At 44.3% G+C, this 20,054-nt stretch overlaps 1 protein-coding gene across 1 annotated transcript in view; it reads left to right on the top strand.

The window, feature by feature from the left end:
* The window catches only part of MAML2 (mastermind like transcriptional coactivator 2), a 315,731-nt gene that overhangs the window by 204,960 nt on the left and 90,717 nt on the right, over nucleotides 1–20,054 (top strand). Inside the window, exon 2 of the mRNA XM_074984399.1 lies at nucleotides 3,951–5,393. Coding sequence (XP_074840500.1) covers nucleotides 3,951–5,393 — 1,443 coding nt within the window. The remainder of the gene's footprint in view (nucleotides 1–3,950; nucleotides 5,394–20,054) is intronic.

Raw genomic sequence — 20,054 nt, 5'->3', positions numbered from 1 at the left:
CAAACACAACACAACCCACTGCCAGACACACATCTGAAAACCTTAACAGTACGAAGTGGCTGCCGTTTTCAGAGCAACTCAATACAGCTGAAGAGGGTGGGGAATGGCTCTAGCACTGGTCTCATCCTATGGCACTGCTCCAACCAATCAAGAAAATGTGGTTTTGCCCAATCCTTTATACACTTCTCCTTCCTGTCCCCTCTCCTATACCTAAACAGGAAAGGAAATCAGTCTCACAAAGTAGAGAGAATCCTCTGCAGCCCCTTTTGAGCTGCTCATTCCTTTGTATCTCCTGGGGAACACAGAGGTACCCTACCAGGGCATGAGGATCTGCCTCTTATTCTTTCTATCTTAGTTGCTGCCTTTATAAAATGGGCATAACCTAATGAACCTAACTTCCAGAGCTGTTGTTGAATTAATTTATTAATATTTGCAAGGTATTTTGAAGATTAAAACCACTGAAAATGAATGGGCCCTTTCTGCAAACATTTTAGCAGGATGCAGATAAGGAAACACAAAATGTATCTGAGAATAATGCATTGCTATTGTTAAACCTGGCATACATAATTAGTTTTGGGAAGATGTAATGTGGTCCAGAAATCTGCTGATTGGCTTGTACATCAGGAGACCTGAGGTCTATTCCTAGCTCTGACTGGGAGCAAATAGCTTTTCCTTTCTGTGCTTCATTTTCCCCATCTGTAAAATGGGAATGAATGATACTTACCTCCTTTGTAAAGTACTTTGAGACCCACAATTGATAAGTGCTTTATAAAGCTAGGTGATATTATTACTGGTGTTACCACTGATTTGTGCATGATCCAGTTACTTATCTCTTTGTGTATCAGGCATCTAATGAAAGCAGTGTTGTTACAGCCATGTTGGTCCCAAGTTGTTAGAGAGACAAAGTGCATGTGGTAACATCTTTTACTGGACCAGTTCTATTGGTGAGACAGAAGCTTTCAAGACGCACGCAGTTCTCCTTTGCTGCGTCTACACTAGCGAGATAATTTGGACTAACTGGGGCTCTTTTAAAAGATCCCATGGACCGTCTACACACAAAATATGTTCTTTTGAAAGGAATTAGGAAGAACAAGGCACTTCTGTCAGAGGTCCTCTTCTTCTCCGAGATGAGGAAGAGAAACTTTTTCTGAAAGATTCTTTCAGAAAAAGCATGTGTAGATGATCCAGGGGACCTTTTTACATAAGAGCAGTCCTCATGGCACTGGATTTTTTGATCCCTGGCCTGTTCTTTCAGAAGAACAGGGGCTGTGTGGACACTTTCTTTTGAAGAGCATATTGCTCTTTCAATCTGCTTTTTTGTGTGTGAATGCAATCTTTCGAAAGAAGTGTTTCTGGAAGAACGTATGGGAGAATTCCTTTCAAAGTATTGGTCTAGTATAGATGTGGGCTTTGAGGCCTGGGAAACATATCTGGGGTGTCATATGTAAATACAAGGTGGGGCTTATTGTCTAACATAAGTAGTAAAACATATTTCAGGAGTCTATTCAAGGTGAAGTCGGGAGAACGGAAGGGAGGGGATGGGGAAAGACAGCTGTGGGAGGGGCTTTATTGGGTTATAGGCTGTTGTGATAAGCTATAAATCTTTGTCTGTGTTCAAGCCAGGATTTTTAGTATCTAGCAGAACTCTCAGGCTCATCTTTTCAAAGTGTTGTGCGGTTTTGCTTTGAGGCTGAGGTCTGAGGAATCAGGCATAGAGGGATCACATTGTGCAAAGTATTCATCCAGAGGTCCCAGGGTATTTTGTCTTTTATCTTTTTCCTATCTGAGTTCATCTGAGAGCATAGTTCTTGTCTGGCTTCACCACATAATTGCTAGGGCGGCCTCAGTGCATTAAATGGGGGGCACACTGCATGTTTTGATAGGCATGTAACATAAGAACATAAGAATGGCCATACTGGGTCAGACCAAAGGTCTATCCAGCCCAGTATCCCGTCTGCCGACAGTGGCCAATGCCAGGTGCCCCAGAGAAGGAGAACAGTAAAGATAAAGATGTAGAGATCCTGTGTACATGAAAGGTGTGTTGCGAGAGAGTTGATCATTGTAGCAGCAGAGATTTGGCTCCAAGTTTTACATCTGTTCTGGAAGTTCTGGTGCCACACTGAGCTTGTGGGTGGGGAGCTTGCTTCTCAGGATAAGCTTGAAAAGGCTAGGGGTGGGGGGTTGTTTGACAGCCACAAGACATTTTAAACAGCTAGCCATGTTTCCAAATGTCAATGCAAATGCAAAGTTCATCAAGAAAGGCATCAGTGCCAGGTAACCCATTTGTATGCAGAGAATACGTTATTCATCATTGACTTAGCACTTCTGTCAGAAAAATGTGAGAGAGCAAAATGTGTACATTGACTAGGGACTTTCCCATTTTCCCTAAAGAAAATGAGGACTTGAGAATAATTTCTAATATGCAAAATGATAGCAAGGTGATGACGAAAGGAAATATCGTTTTCCGGTTTTATGCAAAGGAAAGTACAGTGACTCATGTATTAAGAGAAACATGCTTACTAATCAGATTACAGTCACTGCACTCTGCAGTGTGAATGACCACCCAAAAATCTCCTTCCTTGTGCCACAAAAACATAAATCCAGTGTACCGAAGTCACTCAGGTGGATGAAAATAGAACTGACACCAAAATGTCTTTAGCTGTAAAGTGAAAGAACTTAGCTACATTGTAGATTTGCAAGTGGCACTTCCACCCATCATCTTTGGAATGTGATGTTTGTTCTTTTGTGTCAGGGTGGGTGGTTGACAGACTTTTATCATCCCCATGTTGCTTCAAGAGGGTTACTCAGTGACCTGAATGGTATGAATCTATAGGCACCGACTGTAGCTAAGGGCTTGTCTACATGTGGAAATTAATGTAATTAATTCCTGATTAATTCCATGGGTGGACACACATTTCGGAATAAGAGTGTCCCCTCAGAGTTGTTAAAGATCAGCTAATCAGGAACAACTGCACACGAGTCCTTAAATTCAGGCATCACAGAGCAGAATTCTTTTCTAGAAACTCAAGGCCATCTATGCCTGAAGAGTATAATATAGATGTGATTTTTATAGCTGTGGAAGTCACCACAGTTGACAAAGTGATGGTGTATGTTACGGGAGACCAGGGATTGCCAGGTTTTGTTTGTTTGTGCCCATGATAGTCATACAATATCACATTTTGACATGAGCAATGGTTTCACTGTCTTCTGTACTACAGAAGATAGCCAGGGCAGTGGCTTGACTATGTAGTTAGGCTTGGATATGGTACATATTTAATGAATACTGTTGTTTGGCACCTCTTATGCCAGGGAGGCTCCTTCATAATACAGTTAGTATGTACAGAGCAGAAGACACGAGAGCATTAACATTAATGTGCATGAATAAAGTCAGTTATGAAGTGTTTCGGAAATTCTATTTATAGGCACTGGAGAATGCATACATTGGACCTGAATGTCAAACATGCATTTGCCTATAGCTGAATTTATTTAATGTAACGATGTGTAGAATTATGCACCAGGTTTGTATATATGCAAGCTATTCGAAAGCAAGGAAATAAAACAGTTATGGTTCTCAACCTAGTTAGCTGGGCCATGTTGCATAACAGCTCTCAGAGAGTCCTTAGACTCTACAGCAAACAGTAAGAACAATTCTGTGGAGTGAATGCTGGAATAATTCTGTGACATTCTATGACATATGTTACATAGGAGGTCAGATTAGAGTGTCGTAGAGTGCTAGCCTTAAAATTTATTTACTCTATTTCAGTTCCATTAATTTTAATATCACAAATGGCTTCTAATTTCCAGATTATCCTACTGTGTTGGCAAACATTTGCTAAGAAATTTTTCAGGATCTTGTGAGAAGCATCAAATTAGTATCAGCCTAGTATTGAATTGACTATGGATTAGATCTTGAATGTCAATTAATTATTATTTTTCCCCTCTTCTTGCAGCTCCAAGGCTCCTTGAAGAGGAAGCTGGTGGTGAATCTTTCACCTGCTAACAACAAGAGACCCAATGGTGTTTCAGATAACTCTTTCCTTGATATTAAGAGGATACGAGCAGAGGATAATCTTTCTATGGGACAAGGCGGACACATTAACAATTGCCAAAACCAGTCAATGTCAGGACTCTTGTCTGGGGGACAAGGATCACAAAGAAAGTCCAGCAACCTAACAAACAGTGCCCACTCTAGTGGGCATATGTTTAATATGCCTTTAAAAGAGGTCAAGAAAGAACCAGGAGAAACCATATCTTGTAGCAAACACCTAGACGATCAGCTGTCCCATGAAAACGTTTTCCCCAACAGATATGGAGAAGATACAGGGGAACAGATGATGGACCCAGAGCTTCAGGAACTGTTTAATGAGCTGACTAACATATCAGTGCCCCCTATGAGTGACCTAGAGCTAGAAAATATGATAAATGCCACTATAAAACAAGATGAGCCATTTAACATCGATCTCGGGCAGCAAAACCAGAGAGGCACTGCTCGATCTTCTCTGCCGATGGAGAAAATAGTGATAAAGAGTGAGTATTCACCAGGCTTGAATCAGGCACCTGTGGGCTCCCCACAAATGAGGCCTTCTTCTACAGGGCCAGCCTTCACTATGTCCAGCACTGCCATGTCCACCTCCTCACCAATCCCTTCAGTGCCTCAGAATCAAGCACAGTCATCACAGGTCTCTTCTGTCTCAAATCGACCTTTGACTAACTGGCAAGAAGTATCTCACGCTCAGCAGCTAAAACAAATAGCAGCCAACCGACAGCAGCATGCCTTGATTCAGCAGCAGCAGCAGCAGCAGCAGCAGCAAAACCAGCCAGCCAGCTGGCCCACCTTGTCCCCATCAGGCCCTTCCCCAGGACAATTTGGACAAGAGAAAATTCCCAGCCCTTCCTTTCGTCAGCAGCAGTTCAGTCCCCAAAGTTCAACCATGTCTGGGGTACCTGTCAATGGGAATCAGTCCAAAGCGATGAGTAACTACATCTACAAATCAAACTCCACAACCCAGAGTAATCCCATTGACATAATAATTCAACCAAAGCCTCAGGACCTCAACAGAAACTTTATCAATAACACTCCATCACCAATAGAGCAGCATCACGGCAACACAAAGCCTTTGTGTCATTTTAACTCAGAGCAAACTAACCAGCCGATGCCTTCAGTTTTGGGGTCCCAAAGCAAGCCTTCTATTCTGCACTTCCCTCAGCAGCCTCAGAACCCAGGTGCTGTGCAAGCACAACAGCAGCAAGCTACTCAACCTCTTCAAAACCAGCCTCTTCAGAGGCCACCAAATGTACCCTTAGCATTGCAGCAGAAGATGTTACTTCAGAAGATGCAGCAAAGCCCACAGATCTCTGGACTGCAGTATCCCGTCTCTCAACAGCACAGACAGGTAAGATGTGTTCCTCCTAAGCAATAGTAAGCAATCCTTTTCTGTGCAGTAGAAAGGCTTTTCCACTCTGTTCTTCTTCCCAGTGAGACTGGGCCTAGAGAACTTTGTAATGAAATTCAAAGGCTGCTCTGTATTTCCACGCCAAATCCCATCTGAGGAAGTGGGTTTTACCCACAAAAGCTCATAACCTAATACATTTGTTAGTGTCTAAAATGCCACAGGACTGATCATGTGTACTGGTCATTTAATGGTCTTTTATCGCCCAAGAGCTGGTGATAAAGTATTCAATTTTCAGACTGTGCAAATCGTTATGCATCCTCCTAAGAAAGTTTTAAAAGAGAGATGTTTCCAGTACTGTGTTTACTTTCAGTAGTGACACAATTCGCATACCACCATTACACATTACGTGGATACCTTCCAGCAAGGAAAGCTAATAGCCAAGAGTTAAGGTTATTTTGGAGTCTTAGCTACATTTCCTAACTTAAATTTAGGCTGCTTTGAACCACCACATTTATTTAATTATTTATTTGTTTGTTTAGCCTTTTTCTAAGGCAACCGCTTTACAAAATTAACTCCATATTATTGTTTTGGCGTTTTTTTTTGTTTGTTTTGTTTTGTTTTCTGGGAGGACAGAGCCTCGGAAGTAACCATATTTTTAGACATCAAATGACTCTAACTTGACAAAAGCTTTTGTCTCAGAATTGTATTATCTGTTTGTGAATGAAAATCTAAAACTGCCCTTGTGTTACCTCTGGTTTTACTCAGCATCGCTTTTAAGTATTAATTTCCTTTGAAAATGTGTTCATAAAAGAATGGCAAAAATAAATTCTCACCATAACTGTGTACATGTATCGACTGAATGGCGGCCATCAGTTTAAAATAATGTGCTCACCTTGGCTCAGTTGCTTTATATGTTACTATGGCTGTGTCTACACGTGCACGCTACTTCGAAGTAGCGGCACTAACTTCGAAATAGCACCCGTCGCGGCTACACGCGTCGGGCGCTATTTTGAAGTTAACTTCGATGTTAGGCGGCGAGACGTCGAAGTCGCTAACCTCATGAGGGGATGGGAATAGCGCCCTACTTCGACGTTCAACGTCGAAGTAGGGACCGTGTAGACGATCCGCGTCCCGCAACGTCGAAATTGTGGGGTCCTCCATGGCAGCCATCAGCTGGGGGGTTGAGAGACGCTGTCTCTCCAGCCTGTGAGGGGCTCTATGGTCACCATGTGCAGCAGCCTTTAGCCCAGGGCTTCTGGCTGCTGCTGCTGCAGCGGGGGATTCATGCTGCATGCACAGGGTCTGCAACTCGTTGTCGGCTCTGTGGATCTTGTGGTGTTTAGTGCAAGTGTGTCTGGGAGGGGCCCTTTAAGGGAGCGGCTGGCTGTTGAGTCCGCCCTGTGACCCTGTCTGCAGCTGTGCCTGGCACCCTTATTTCGATGTGTGCTACTGTGGCGTGTAGACGTTCCCTCGCAGCGCCTATTTCGATGTGGTGCTGCGCAACGTCGATGTTGAACATCGACGTTGCCAGCCCTGGAGGACATGTAGACGTTATTCATCGAAATAGCCTATTTCGATGTCGCCACATCGAAATAGGCTACTTTGATGTAGGCTTCACGTGTAGACGTAGCCTATAAGTGATAAACAGGAGCAGGAAGTAGCAAGTAGATAACTGAGTATAGCCACCAAAAAGTGAGACACTAGAAATCACAGGTTAATTTTTGATAATTTTCACCTTCCTCTCACTAAACTTGCTTCTCCAGTGTCCCTTGTATTATTCAGACTTGTGCAAAGTTGGTGTAAAATGTTACTGTTTTATAAACGGCTGTGCTAGTTATAAGGCACTATAGAATCAGTGTCTCCAGAACTGTCTCATCCATAGGATGAATTGGGCCCCTGCCCCAGGCTCTGCACTTTTGGGGGCCCCAAGGCAGCCACCAAAGAGTACAGGAGGGAAGGATGAGGGGTCACCTGGGACCAAGACTCAGGTGTGGTGGAGGCAGCAGGGTTCGTCGCCCTTCCCTCCAACATTTGCCATGCAGGCTGTGGGAGCGGCAGCCTTCTTTGCCCTGCTACGCCATGCCACCCTCCTGAACCACTGTGCCTCATTCTCCACAAGCCCACATGGTGAGTGCAGGGAGGGAGGCAAGGAGACCTCTGTTGCCTCCACTACACCCAGCCCTTGATCCCAAGTAATTCCTGGGCCCCATTGCCTGGAGGGAGCAGATAAGGGGGCAGGGCATGACCAGAGTGGGAGTGGGAAGGGGCCTGCAGTGCAGAAGAAGCTGCCTTCAGCCCAGTTCCAGGGGCACTGTGGCGGGATTGCTCCAGCCCCGTTCCCCTCAGTATGGTGCATGTCTCTGTGCTTCACTTCTTCACTTGGGAAATGTGAATACTAAATACTCACATCATAGGGTAGTGTGAGAATAAAATTCACAGAGGCACATGAGACACTTAGCTGCTTAGTGATGAGCACTAAACAATTACCTGCAAACAAATGCAGTGTTGCAAACTCTTGTGATTATTATCACGAGTCTAGTGAGAGATGCTGCTTTCCCTAAAGCTCCAGCTCCTAGAATCATGTGATTAAACAAGAAGCTCAGCTCTTTAAGAAAAATACATTTCTATCTTTTATGGATGTAGAGCATGGCTTAGAAGTGTTGCCCAAATGTAACCTAAAGGTTCAGAAACCATAAAACAAATTTAAAAAAAATGTTATTGGAGGTTATTTAATCTCATGATTTTAAGCCAATGTCATGATTTTGGAGGGTCAATTTATGACTAAATTGTTGGGGTTACCAATATTTCAAATGTATAAAGTCTGTTTAGGCTACCAGTGAATCTCTCATGGGAGGGAGGGGTGGGAATCCTATAACTAATGACTGAACATAGACAAAACCAAAATTTCCAGATAGTAAAAAGCACGAGTATAAACAGATCAAACAAAACTGGAGTGTCTGTCAACATGTTTGGAGATGGAATCTGATGGTACAAAATGTAGAAAATCTAAATAAATAAATTAGAAGACTTGTACAACTGAAATCTCATTTTTAGCTTCCCAGACAACACGGTCTATAAATCATAAACTGCCCCCAAAATCTCATCCCCAAGTAGGAGACAGCATATGGGGAATTTCAGGCAGAAAGGATTTTTGTTGGTTTGAAGAAGCTGGGGAGGAAGCAGCTATGGGAAACAGCCTTGACTATGTTATGTTAATAGTGTAATAAGTAATAGGATAATAAGGTAATAAGCAGTGGCCGACATAGATTTGTCAAGAATAAATCATGCCAAACCAACCTAATTTCCTTCTTTGACAGGGTTACTGGCATAGTGGATGAGGGGAAGCAAAAGACATAATATAGCTTGATTCTAGTAAGTGTTGTGATGGTCCCACATGACAGTCTCATAAGCAAACTATGAAAATGTGATTTAGATGAAATTCCAACAAGGGGTGTACACAACTGGTTGAAATGCCATATTCAGAGTAGTTATCAGTGGTTTGCTATCAAATTGGAAGACTTAAATAAGTGGAGTGACATGGGGACCCGTCCAGGGTCCAGAACTCTTCAACATTTTCCTTAATGACTTGCATAATAGAGAGGAGAGCAGGCTTATGAAATTTCCAGATGACACCAAGCGGCAAGGAGTTTCAAGTATGTTAGAGGACAAGATCTGAATTCAAAACAACCTGGACAAATTGGAAAATTGGTCTGACTTCAACAAGATTAAATTCAATACAGAGAAATGCAAAGTAGTACACGTAGGAAGGAAAAATCAAATGCATAAATTGAATTAGAAATGCACAACTACAAAATAGGGAATAACTGTCTCAGTGGTAATTCAAGTATCTGGGGGCTAAAGTGGATCAGAGTTTTAATAGGAGCCAACAACATCATGCAATTGCAAAAAAAGACGAATATTCTGGGATATATTAAGAGGAGAGTCATGTGTAAGACACAAGATGTAGGTGTCCTGCTCTCCTTAGCATTGGTGAGGCTAACCCGAAGTACTGTGTCCATATTTTGGCACCACAGTGTAGAAAAGAGGTGGACAAATCGGAGAGAATCCAGCAGAGAGTAACAAAAATATTAAACGGTTTTGAAAACCTGAATTAGTCCTAAGGAAAGGAGCTTAGGAGGGGAGCCTATAATATATTTAAAGACTGCTAAGGGCTGTTATATAGAGGCGAATGATCAATTGTTCTCTGTGTCCACTGAAAGTAGGACAGAAAGTAATTGACTTAATCTGCAGTGAGAAAGATTTAAGTTAGCTATTAGGAAAAAAACTGTTTAAGGTGGGGTTAAGCAATGGAATAGACTCCCTAAAGAGGCTGTGGAACCCCCGTAACTGGAGGTTTTTAAAAGCAGGTTAGACACCTGTCAGAGATGGTCTAGGTTTACTTGATCTTACCTCAGTGTAGGGAATTGGACTAAATAACCTCCTGAGGTCTCTTCCAGCCCCATATTTTTATGATTCTGCATTTCATGGGATCTGTTGCACATGGGCTGATCTCTATTCTTCACCCACTGCACTACAGCAGTCCTTGCGGAAGTGTTTCCCCGCTCTCTTAGCAGACTGGCAGTGTCAGATGGATTTAAATAGGCTTAATGTACAGTCCTGATGGTGCTCCTCGTGCAAGCTGTCAGCGTAGGAGAGACGGGCACGACTTTTATAAACACGAATGGTTTTGCAAAATATTCAAGACAACATTTGGGATGCAAATCAAAACACTGCCAGTAATGGGCTTGATACAGTGTTAGTGTCTCCTGCTCAGGGCCATCCGTACAACTTCTGGTTCCTGAAGTCCTGCACACACCCTACCCCCCACTGGGGAGCTGAACAGCAACTTTACAGTGGGGGGCTCTGCTCAGGGCTGTGGCTGCAGAAGCGCAACAGGGAGGGAACTGGTGGAAGGAGGAATGGTGCAGCCCATCAGTGCTGAAGATTGAGAGGCAGAGCAGGGGTAGGGGTTGGGGTCACTGGAGATGGGGGGCCATCGGAGCAGCATGTGGGGGGTCGAGGGATTCAGCTGCTAGGGCTGGGAAGCAGAGTGAGGGGCTGAAGGGCCTGGGGATTGGGCCCTGGGGCCAGGAGGTGGAGCGGAGGCCATTGATTGGCGTTGCGGGAGGCAGCACTGGCCTTCGGCTGCGCTGGGCGTACACAGGTGCAGTATAGGGCGCTATTTTATTTGAGGCAAAGTGATGCCACAAATTTAGTGGTGCCCTACGCAGCTGCGTACTCTGCACATGCCTTCGGACATCCCTGCTCCTGCGTCCCTCCCCCGATGATGCTACTGAGCAGGCCTCAGGGACATGGCCATAGGAGCCAGCTAAGCCATGTGGAGGCATGAGCGCTACATGCAAAATGTCTCCCTCTATGCAGATCTGGTATAGCTTCTCTGAGCATTCACAGGACCAACTGGTTCAGGAGGCTTTTGCCCGTATCAGTTTTGGTAGGACCCCTATCACTTTTCACCATAAGGAATGCTTAGCAGGAGCTTCTGCGAAGGAGACTTCATCATCACTGCCCACAGTTTTGTGAGCAGAACCGGGCTGTTCTGGCCTGATGCAGTTCCGTTATGTGAAGCTTTGGAAAAGTAAGTGCTGGTTGTGAGAGTTTTGTTGCAGGAACTCTGGCACATCTGCATTCTGAAGTGATCATTTATCTTCCTTTAGCCTCCCAATGATCACCTGGAAGCTCTGTAGCAGTCACTATACAGTGAGGAAATTCTGTAGAACAGGAGCTGTGTTTATGGTGGGAGACCGTAGATCCATATTGGCCTGCAGTGTTTGTACTTATGCTTTTCACCTGCCAGACTTCTTTGTATCTCGTTTTTTTAGCTGCCAAAGCCAACCAACTCCTTAGGCTGAGCCATCAGAATTTGTAAGCGCCTTCATTTGGCTATTTGAACTCCAGACATTACAGAGTCTGTGCAACAGGAGAGGTTGAGCTTTTCAATTTCTTGCATACTACCATACTAGTAAGTCTTGCAGACTTAGCTAATGAAGTTTGCTGGTTCTGAAAGCTTTTGCTTTGGACCTGGTAAATGTTGCAAAAGTTCTCAAGAAGTTTACAAGCCCTGCTGCCATCTCTCTGAATTGTCACATGTTCCCAGGAAACTAGTCTCACTACACTTCATAAAATCACTCTAAGTTGATAAACCTGAGAAAAGACATAGACTGTGTATAAAACACAGTGGGGATCATCTGCTCAAAGCCAGGTTTGAGATATGGTATTCCCCAAAAAAATCACATAAGATGTTTCTACAAGGGGAAAAAAAAATCTTGTTTTCCAAATTCTCCTGAGGAACAAAAGCCTTTTCTGATTATCATCAAATGCTCCACAGAAAAGTATCATCCAGCCGGAGACAGCCAATGAAGAAACTAGACAAAAAGTTGTTTTAAAGGTTGTCTGAGAGACTTTAGGTATTTCCAAACTGGTCTTTTAATTAAATGAAAAGTAAATTACAACTTTAGTTTGCAGTTATAGACGTGGCTGTGCAAGAACAGAAAGCATTTTTTTTTTGTTTTTACTAAAATATGTTAAAATTCAAACTTCTTAAATGAAGAAACACTATCCTTATCTTAACACTGTTGAGCAGAGAAGATTCAGCGGTCCATCAAAGACACGTTGATCAGCAAGGCTGAAGAACAGTTTCCACCTTAGGAGGCAAGTGTGAAAGTGAACTGAATATTCAAAACATGAGCATATACAATTAAAAACAAAAAAGAGAACATCAGTGACAAATTACATTTACAGAATAGTAACAGAGAGAAAGCCATGCTAGTCTATATACTATCAAAACAAAAAAGCAGTCCAGTAGCACTTTAAAAAACTAACAAAATTATTTACTACGTGATGAGCTTTTGTGGGACAGACCCACTTCTTCAGATCATAGCCACAGAAGCGGGTCTGTCCTACAAAAGCTCATCACCTAATAAATTATTTTGTTAGTCTTTAAAGTGCTACTGGACTGCTTTTTTTTTATGTTTACAGAAAGCAATTTACCATACTCACATAGATATATGTGCCTCCCCCACTCGGTAATTTTCTTAACTCCCTCAATTCTCCTCCCCTTCTGTGGAAACCTCTTGTGGGAAGGAAAGAAGTAATCTAAAAACTGTTTCACCACATGAAACTGCCATGGCATCCTCCTCTGAGCAGGAGAAATGGGCTTCAGTTGTGTGGAGGTACATGGGTTCCATACACATTTGGGAACTATGCGGGTAAATTCATCGTTGGTGTAACACCAGTAAAGCAATGAGGATCAGAACAAGATGGCTCTCGTAAAAGGGGAGGATCATGTTCTGTGGACTCCTCTCCCTTCTTTCCTTGAGCTTCAGCTCCTGCCCATGAGGCTTTCCACTCATTATTAAGAGTAATAAATTATCAATTGTCAATAATTGAGTTTATCATCAGTGCTCCATTATATTAGATGCTCTATAAGCTGTAAAGCTGTGTGTGCAAGCTGGCCTTTCATTATGGTAGCTGAGGGATGGATTTGTAGCACGAGTGCACAGTTCCTGGGGAGCTGCTGTTAACTCCACTCTCAGAGGACACTACAATGTCAACTATCAATTCGTGTGCTTTAGATCATTCACTGATATTTTTTCCTCTGGTTTCAGTCCCCTAAAAGCATCTGGACAGGACTGGAGCTGCTAAAGCTCGCTAAAGGGAATGCCAGTTTATAATTTCTCAGCCTGTCTCCGTCACTGTGTTCAACTGGAGGTTTTCAGTGGCATTTGCTAATTAGATGCTTTTTAGCCTCTAGGGACAAGCTGCAGTAATGAAATATTCTTGGTTTCCTGGAAGAGGCTGCATTGAATTGGGGTTTTGTTTGCTCATGTGTTTTATTCTCTGTCTGTGTCATGGGGACTCACCTTTCCCACTCTCTACCAGTAAGTGTACAGACAGGGCAAAACTCTCTTGTAATAAAATTCCAAACTCTTGCTTTTGGGTTTCATTATAAGCAGAAGTTCAGCCTAGGTTTTATGAAGTTTGTGATGCTTTTTGTGAATCAGGGTTGGGTGTGGGGAAAACCTGGATGACTGAGTTTGGGGGAAAGTTTGAAGTCAAGTTTTCACTTGGGTTTTAGGGAACATGGACCTGTCATTGAAGGATGGTCTTGGTGTGTGAGACTTAAACAGTTTGGGATGGAACCCCTGAGAAACTCAGTTATTCTAATTAGAATTGAATAAATTCAGCAAATATTTTTGAAAACTTTTATCAGCTGGGTGTCTTATTGAATATGATTAATCAAGTAATTAAAACAAAACTGCACAGAATAAGCACCCAGATTTGTCAAACAAATACTGTTTGACTGCCTCTGGTTCTTCTCATGTATGTATATAGCGCCCATGGCAGAGCTCTGTGCCATAGCCTAAGGAAACCGTGAACAGGTCAGCCATCCTCTCTTTGCTCAAGAGGTGCACCTCACGTGGTCTAATGTGTGAGCCTTGATCTCAGCCAAGTTCTCCTTGAATCTTTATGTCAAGCTATGAGGATGATCACAAAGTGCAGTTCTTGATGCTGCACTAGCATGAATACAAAGCTTGTTTATAGAACTGCATATCCATGTATATTTGCATATGCTTTTAAATTATATGAATGGATCAACTAAACCTATGGTTCTATGGGGACCGTGGGCCAGATTTGGCTCTCAGTTACCCAGTATCAATTCACAAAAACACTTTTTGGTTTTGGTGGAGATGGGCACCATTTACACTTTAATGGTTTTCTGATTTCAAATAGAATGGCGATAATGAAAATAGGCTTTTTCATGCAGTCTTCCTGGTCTCTGCTGGAACCCTGCAAAGAGTAATTAACAGACCTCTTTTGACCTTTAAAGATTCAAGTTTGTAGCAGATGATATGAATAGGTTCTGGCTCTCATACATACTCCAAACATATTTGTTCTTTCCTGATTTGCCCTAAGAGTTACATCTTTACAGTCAGACACTTGCAAATATGATCTAAGAATGAAAACACATTAACTGTAATCTTAACCCACGAAAGCTCGCGGCCTAATAATAAATTCATTAGTCTTTAAGGTGCTACATGACTGCTTGTTATTTGTGAAGCTACAGATTAACTCAGTTACCCCTCTGAGTCTATTAACTTTAGCCTTGTTCCTAAAGCTGCAAATTTGTTCCTGCTGGGTGTTAATTTAACTGCTTCCAGGGCACCAGGATGTCTGCTGGGTGTTTGCTTTTATTTCTTTAGTGTTTCACACATCTGGCCCAGAGCAGTATGCCAGGGCACCACAAAGGAAAGTGCCGAACCTAATAGATTTAACCCTTTATGGAAGAAGGCAAATATGGTGGATGTAGGAGACTGCTGGTGGGAGTGTCATTCTCTGACAGAGCAGAGTCAAGTAATTGCCAGGCAGGTTCCTGCGTTATAGATCTTCCCCTTCTCAGAGCTGAGACATCACGTGCTCCTGGCCTGGGACCCAGGAGTCCTGGGATGGATTTACTGTCTTTTTCTGAGGATGGAAAGTTTCCCATTGACTTCAGTAGGCTCTGAATGAGGTCATTCGTGTCTCAGTGCCTCCATTCCCCATCTGCAAAATGGGCTTAATAATACTTCCTTTCTCCCACATTTTGTCTGGCTTGTTTACAGGAAGTATAGGATCCTCAGGGTGAGGGCTGGCTTAACTGAGCTATGTAAGTGCCCAGCTCAGCTCATCAAGGAAAGAGGAGATCTGCTGAGTTTGGACTGGTTCATTTTCCCTTCTGAGAATGCCATGGGATGGCAGCCATCACAGGGAGACCAAAACCAACCCTTCCTCCAGGAATGACTGTAAGGGCTCTTCATCCTTCTGGAGTTGTCCATCCCCTCCTCACAAGAATAGGAATTTCAAAAACTTCCAACATAAAAGGGACTATTTATCTCTCTGTTTGCCCAGTGCTACCTCTGAGATATTCTCATGGCAAGGAGCTGATCCACACCAATGAGTAACAGACATTACTGCAGTAACAACCCCAAATATGTCCATTTAATGTGATGTTTTAGAGGTGTATTAACCATTTATAAGCCACTCTGAACAAACCAAAACACAAAGCTTATGTCTACACTGCAGAGATATTTTGGGATACCGAGGTACCCTGAAAGAGCTACTCTGCATCTACGAAAGGCGCCCATAATTTCAAAACACTTTTCAAAATAATGGGCATCCCTCTACAACTTGTTGGGGAGGAGTAGGGGATGCCTCAAAATAGTGCAGTATCTCAAAATTTGGCACTGAGTAGACCAAGGGTGAGCAAACAGTTTAGGTCACACACCCCTTTTCAGTCCTGCAATCAGCCGCCTCCCCCCACTCCCCGCTGCCCCAACCTGTGGGAGTACCACTGGAAGGGATGCGGGGGGAGGCACTCAGAAACGGGGTTGGACACTCAGGAAGTGGGTGCTAGGAGGCTTCAGGGGTGCCCTAAAGGGGGAGGACCCCAGGAGCGATCCTAGGAGGCTCCGGGGTACTCAAGGGGAAGACCCCAAGCTGGATCGCAGGAGGGTACCTCATCAAACCATGAACTCACCAGCTGCTCTCGCTGCTTGTCTCAGGGCCTCTGTGCATTCTGATTGGTCCAGCAGCAGGGTGGTGGGGGTGCTTCCCTTGATGACACAGCAGCAGAGGCCATGGGGGAGAAATCAGAGGGCTAGGGAGGCAACGAAAGCTGCGGCAGGGGGGAGTCGATCACACTGCATCCCATTTACAAATGCCAGGCCCCTTCTGGGGGGCACGCTCCCCACTTTGTGCACCCCTGGGATAGACAGTGCAAAATCCTGAAATAGCCTATTTAAAAATTAACTCAAAATAGAATATGTAATTTGCACCACACAAATTTTGTATCTTATTAAGGCACAGTGTAAATATAGCCAAACTGAACCATTACCTATTTCATTTTCCTGGCTGGTGCTCTGTCCACTTAATAAATCTCCTGATTGTCTGTTTAATCAGCGGCAAATACCATTTAGCCAGCTCACCTGGCTCACTCATCTGTTCTTGTTAATTTCTTGACTTAGGTTGGGATTTTCAAAAAGAGCCTCAGGGAATTATGCACCCAAAATTCAGTGGTCCTTTTGTGAATCTGGGCCTTGCAGCCTAATGACATCCCTTCCAAACTCTGTCCTCTTTTCCTTGCTCTCATTTCCCTCAGCTGTCTTGCTGAATCCCTCCATCCCACTTTTCAATCTCTGCCTCTCCCTCACTCCTCAAAGTCTGTCCCATTCCTCCCTGCCTTCGAACACCCAATCCCTCCGCTCTTGCTGAACCTGTGGTCCAGCACCTTGCAAAAGTAGGTTAAGATATAGGAGACCCTTCCATGTCCCTCCCTTTGGTGTTGGCATTCAGCAGCCTTCTGATCGAGTTTCCTGGGCTGAATCATATTTTTAAGGTAAGTAAATAACTTGTGGTTGTTCACAGTACACAAACTAAACCTTCCTTAGCAAACATGGAAATTTACTCCATGAGCTAAAGACAGCTGGGTTACAAACATCTGGCTTCATCCTAAAACCACTATTCAGTACGCTTCATAAGCTGTAAGCCCTGATCCAGAGTACCTTGGAATCAATGGGAGTTTTTTCAGTAAACTTTGATCTGGGCTCTTCATAGCCGGTTTTAATAGCCACATACCTGCAGCAAATCATTTCATAAAACAAAATAGTGTACAGTGCGTTTAGTCCTTGCTGAGATGTATTCACTTGTTACACATCAATAGCTTGGAAATATTCACTTACGGAATTCACCCCTTGATTTGTAGAGGGGTAGAAATGAGTCTTAAATTAGCGAGGCTGTGATATTTAAAGCCAAAACTTGGGATTGGGACAGCCATATCTAAATTGCTTACCCAGCTCTGAGGAAAGCCTCAGCTTAAGAAAACTAGACATGTGCCAAGGTGATTCTGCATTTCCAGGCCTCTTTTATTCCTCAGATTTTCCAGTTGCTGCTCTTCCCCCACCCCACCCCCGGTACACGACCTCTCACAAACTGAGACCTTAATTTGCCCTCTTGCTGTGTGTTTACGGGTGTCACTCAATCACAGAGGCTAATGGGACATCAGTGAGGATGTCCTGAGCAGAACACAGGCCCTTGCAAGGAGACGTTTGGGGATGTGTGTGTACCATGCATTAGCACAGCTGACACAAAGGACCCCAGCTGTGCTAGTTATTGTTAGATTTTCTCAATTGTTATGATCTGTTCAGGAAGGTTGTTTCCTTTTTTTTCTCTGATGAAAGTGAGTCAGAAACCATTAGACTGATACCATAGCATTCACACACTGATGGTTAAATAAAGCCATGTGCGGGGGCGGGGCGTGGGGAACAAAATGAAAGTCCCTAAGATATTCTCTTTAAGGGTCTCTACATTTGATACCCGTGAGTGCAGAAATGTTTGGACTGCTGTGATCAAAGGGATGTGATGCTCATGGATTGTTGCATTCATCTGTATTATTGTTTTTTAAGCAGGGGAGGCCACTATGCAAAACCAAACCAAACCAAAAGCAGTCCTGTGGCTTCTCATTAGAGAACTCTGGCTTGAGATTTGCATTTGATGCAATGGAACTGAACAGTAAAGTGACTACATTATTGTCATGGCAAGAAAACAAACATGTAAAGCAGAGCAAATGTCTGATTTCCTTTTGCACCCTGACTAGAATGGATTTTCAAGGAGCTGGGCCTCTCGGAAAAAGTGCAGCATTTCTCAGTGTAACCATTGGGGGGGGCGCTCTTGTACAGGTGTCTGTGTTGCTAACAGCTTTTTGTAGTACCTCAGTAAGTCATTTATAGTGACTGGACTTACGAGATAGCAGTTTCTTCTTTTTACATTTTTTAGACTCAGTCTAGAAAAACAAAAAACAAAACAAAAAAGTGCAGATGAGATACTTGGGAGAGAAAAAACCGTCCCTAGCTGTGGCATCTGAATCCCAGTACTACATAGTAGTAACTAACTAACTAAATATATCACATCCTCAAATTATTTTACATCCATTAACTAGTTCATTTCCATCATGTCTGTGATGCTGGGAACTAAGTAACCAATTTACAGATAAAGAAACTGAGAGAGAGGTTAGCCAACATTTTAAAATTTGCATAGCCAAAGTTAAGCACTTAGAGCCACAATAAGGCATCTAAACAGATTATTTGATTTTCCAAGGTGCCAAGCAACCACCCATTCAAGTCATTGACTTGGAACCTAAATAACGTTCTTTTCAGATTGGACCCTTAGCGAATGGGAGCTGTGGGTGTGGCATCTGTGGACAGAGCCCCTGACTGCCTCTACATCTAGGAGCCAGAGGGATATGTCACTGCTTTTTAGGATAACCTGAGATAAGCACTGCCTTGAGCCTGCGTCCCTCATCCCCTTCTGCACCCCAACCCCCTGTCCCAGGCCTGGGTCCCCCTCTCATACCCAAACTCCCTCCTGGAGCCTGTGCCCTCTCCTGCATCCCAACCCCTGACCCCAGCCCTAAGTTTAACTACCCTCTGAACCCCTGGGCCCAAGCATTGAGTCTTCTCCTGCACCCAACTCCCTGCCCCAGCCCAGTGAAAATGAGCAAGTGAGTGAGCGACAGAGGGCACAGGTTGAGCAGGGGAAGGGTTTCGAGAAGGGCAGGGCAAGGGTGTTCAGTTCTGTGTGATTAGCAAGTTGGCAACTCTAACCCTATCATACATAAACAGCAAGTTTTGAACCCTGACCATTTGACACTGGAGTGCAGCTACCCACCACTTCAGCTTCACAGCTAATGGTGCTCGCTTGCAGCCAGGAGTAGCCTGTTGCTCCAGCAGAGGATGAGCTTCTGACTGAGGCAATATGGAGGATCTGGGACAGGGGTTGGCAACCTTCAGCTCTGTGGCACATGAGGCACTTGAATGGCTCCTTTGTGGCTCTGGTTGCTGCCACTGCTGACTCCTTTGTGGCTGGCTCCCTCCTGATGCTAGAATGACCCTGCCCTGTGCCAGCTGGAGGAACAGCTCCTCCCTCAAGACCAACCCGTGCCCAACTCTTCCTCCTCCTCCTCTCACATCAGGGCAGCCAGGGGTGGGGCTGGCCCTAGTGCTGCACCTGCAGATTTCGTCAGGGGGGAAGGAGAGGCCTCAAGTTGCCATTCTCCATGCTGTGGCCCTCGGGGCCTGGATCGCATCTGGGCCCGAGCGGAGCATGGTGCAGGGGCTGCAGTGAGCGGGCATCTCTTCCCTTCCCTTAAGTGTGCTGCTCTCAAGGTCTCACCAACTACTGTCTTCAGTGGTGGTGTGCTGACCCCTCAGGCCTCCGCGGGAGCCAGGCTGGCAGTATGACTGCCACCCTTCTTTAGCCCTGGGCTCTCGGAGCATGCAGCAGTGTCCTGGGAACAGTGCACACCGGTTCAGCAAAGCAGCGATCGCCCACTGGGCCATGCTGCTGCTGCCTGGCAGGGGGAAGGTGCAGAGTGGAGACCCTCGCCCTGGGGTGCCTGCTGCTCCGCTGGTGTGTCAGGTTCTGAACACACAATGTAGCTGCTGGGGCTCCTCAGCTCCTCATAGGGAGGTGTGTTGGATGTGATGTTGAGTCATGGATCTTGCCCTGAGAACATGCAAGCCACCCAACTGCAGGCACATAGGATCCACAGAGGTCAAGCCAATTTGCGGTACTTTCATGGGCATCTCACCCATGCTGTAGGTATCTGAG

The sequence above is a fragment of the Carettochelys insculpta genome, chromosome 1, assembly GCF_033958435.1.
Source record: "Carettochelys insculpta isolate YL-2023 chromosome 1, ASM3395843v1, whole genome shotgun sequence".
Taxonomy (NCBI): domain Eukaryota; kingdom Metazoa; phylum Chordata; order Testudines; family Carettochelyidae; genus Carettochelys; species Carettochelys insculpta.
The sequence above is the reverse complement of the archived record's forward strand: the minus strand, read 5'-3'. Positions and strand labels throughout refer to the sequence as shown.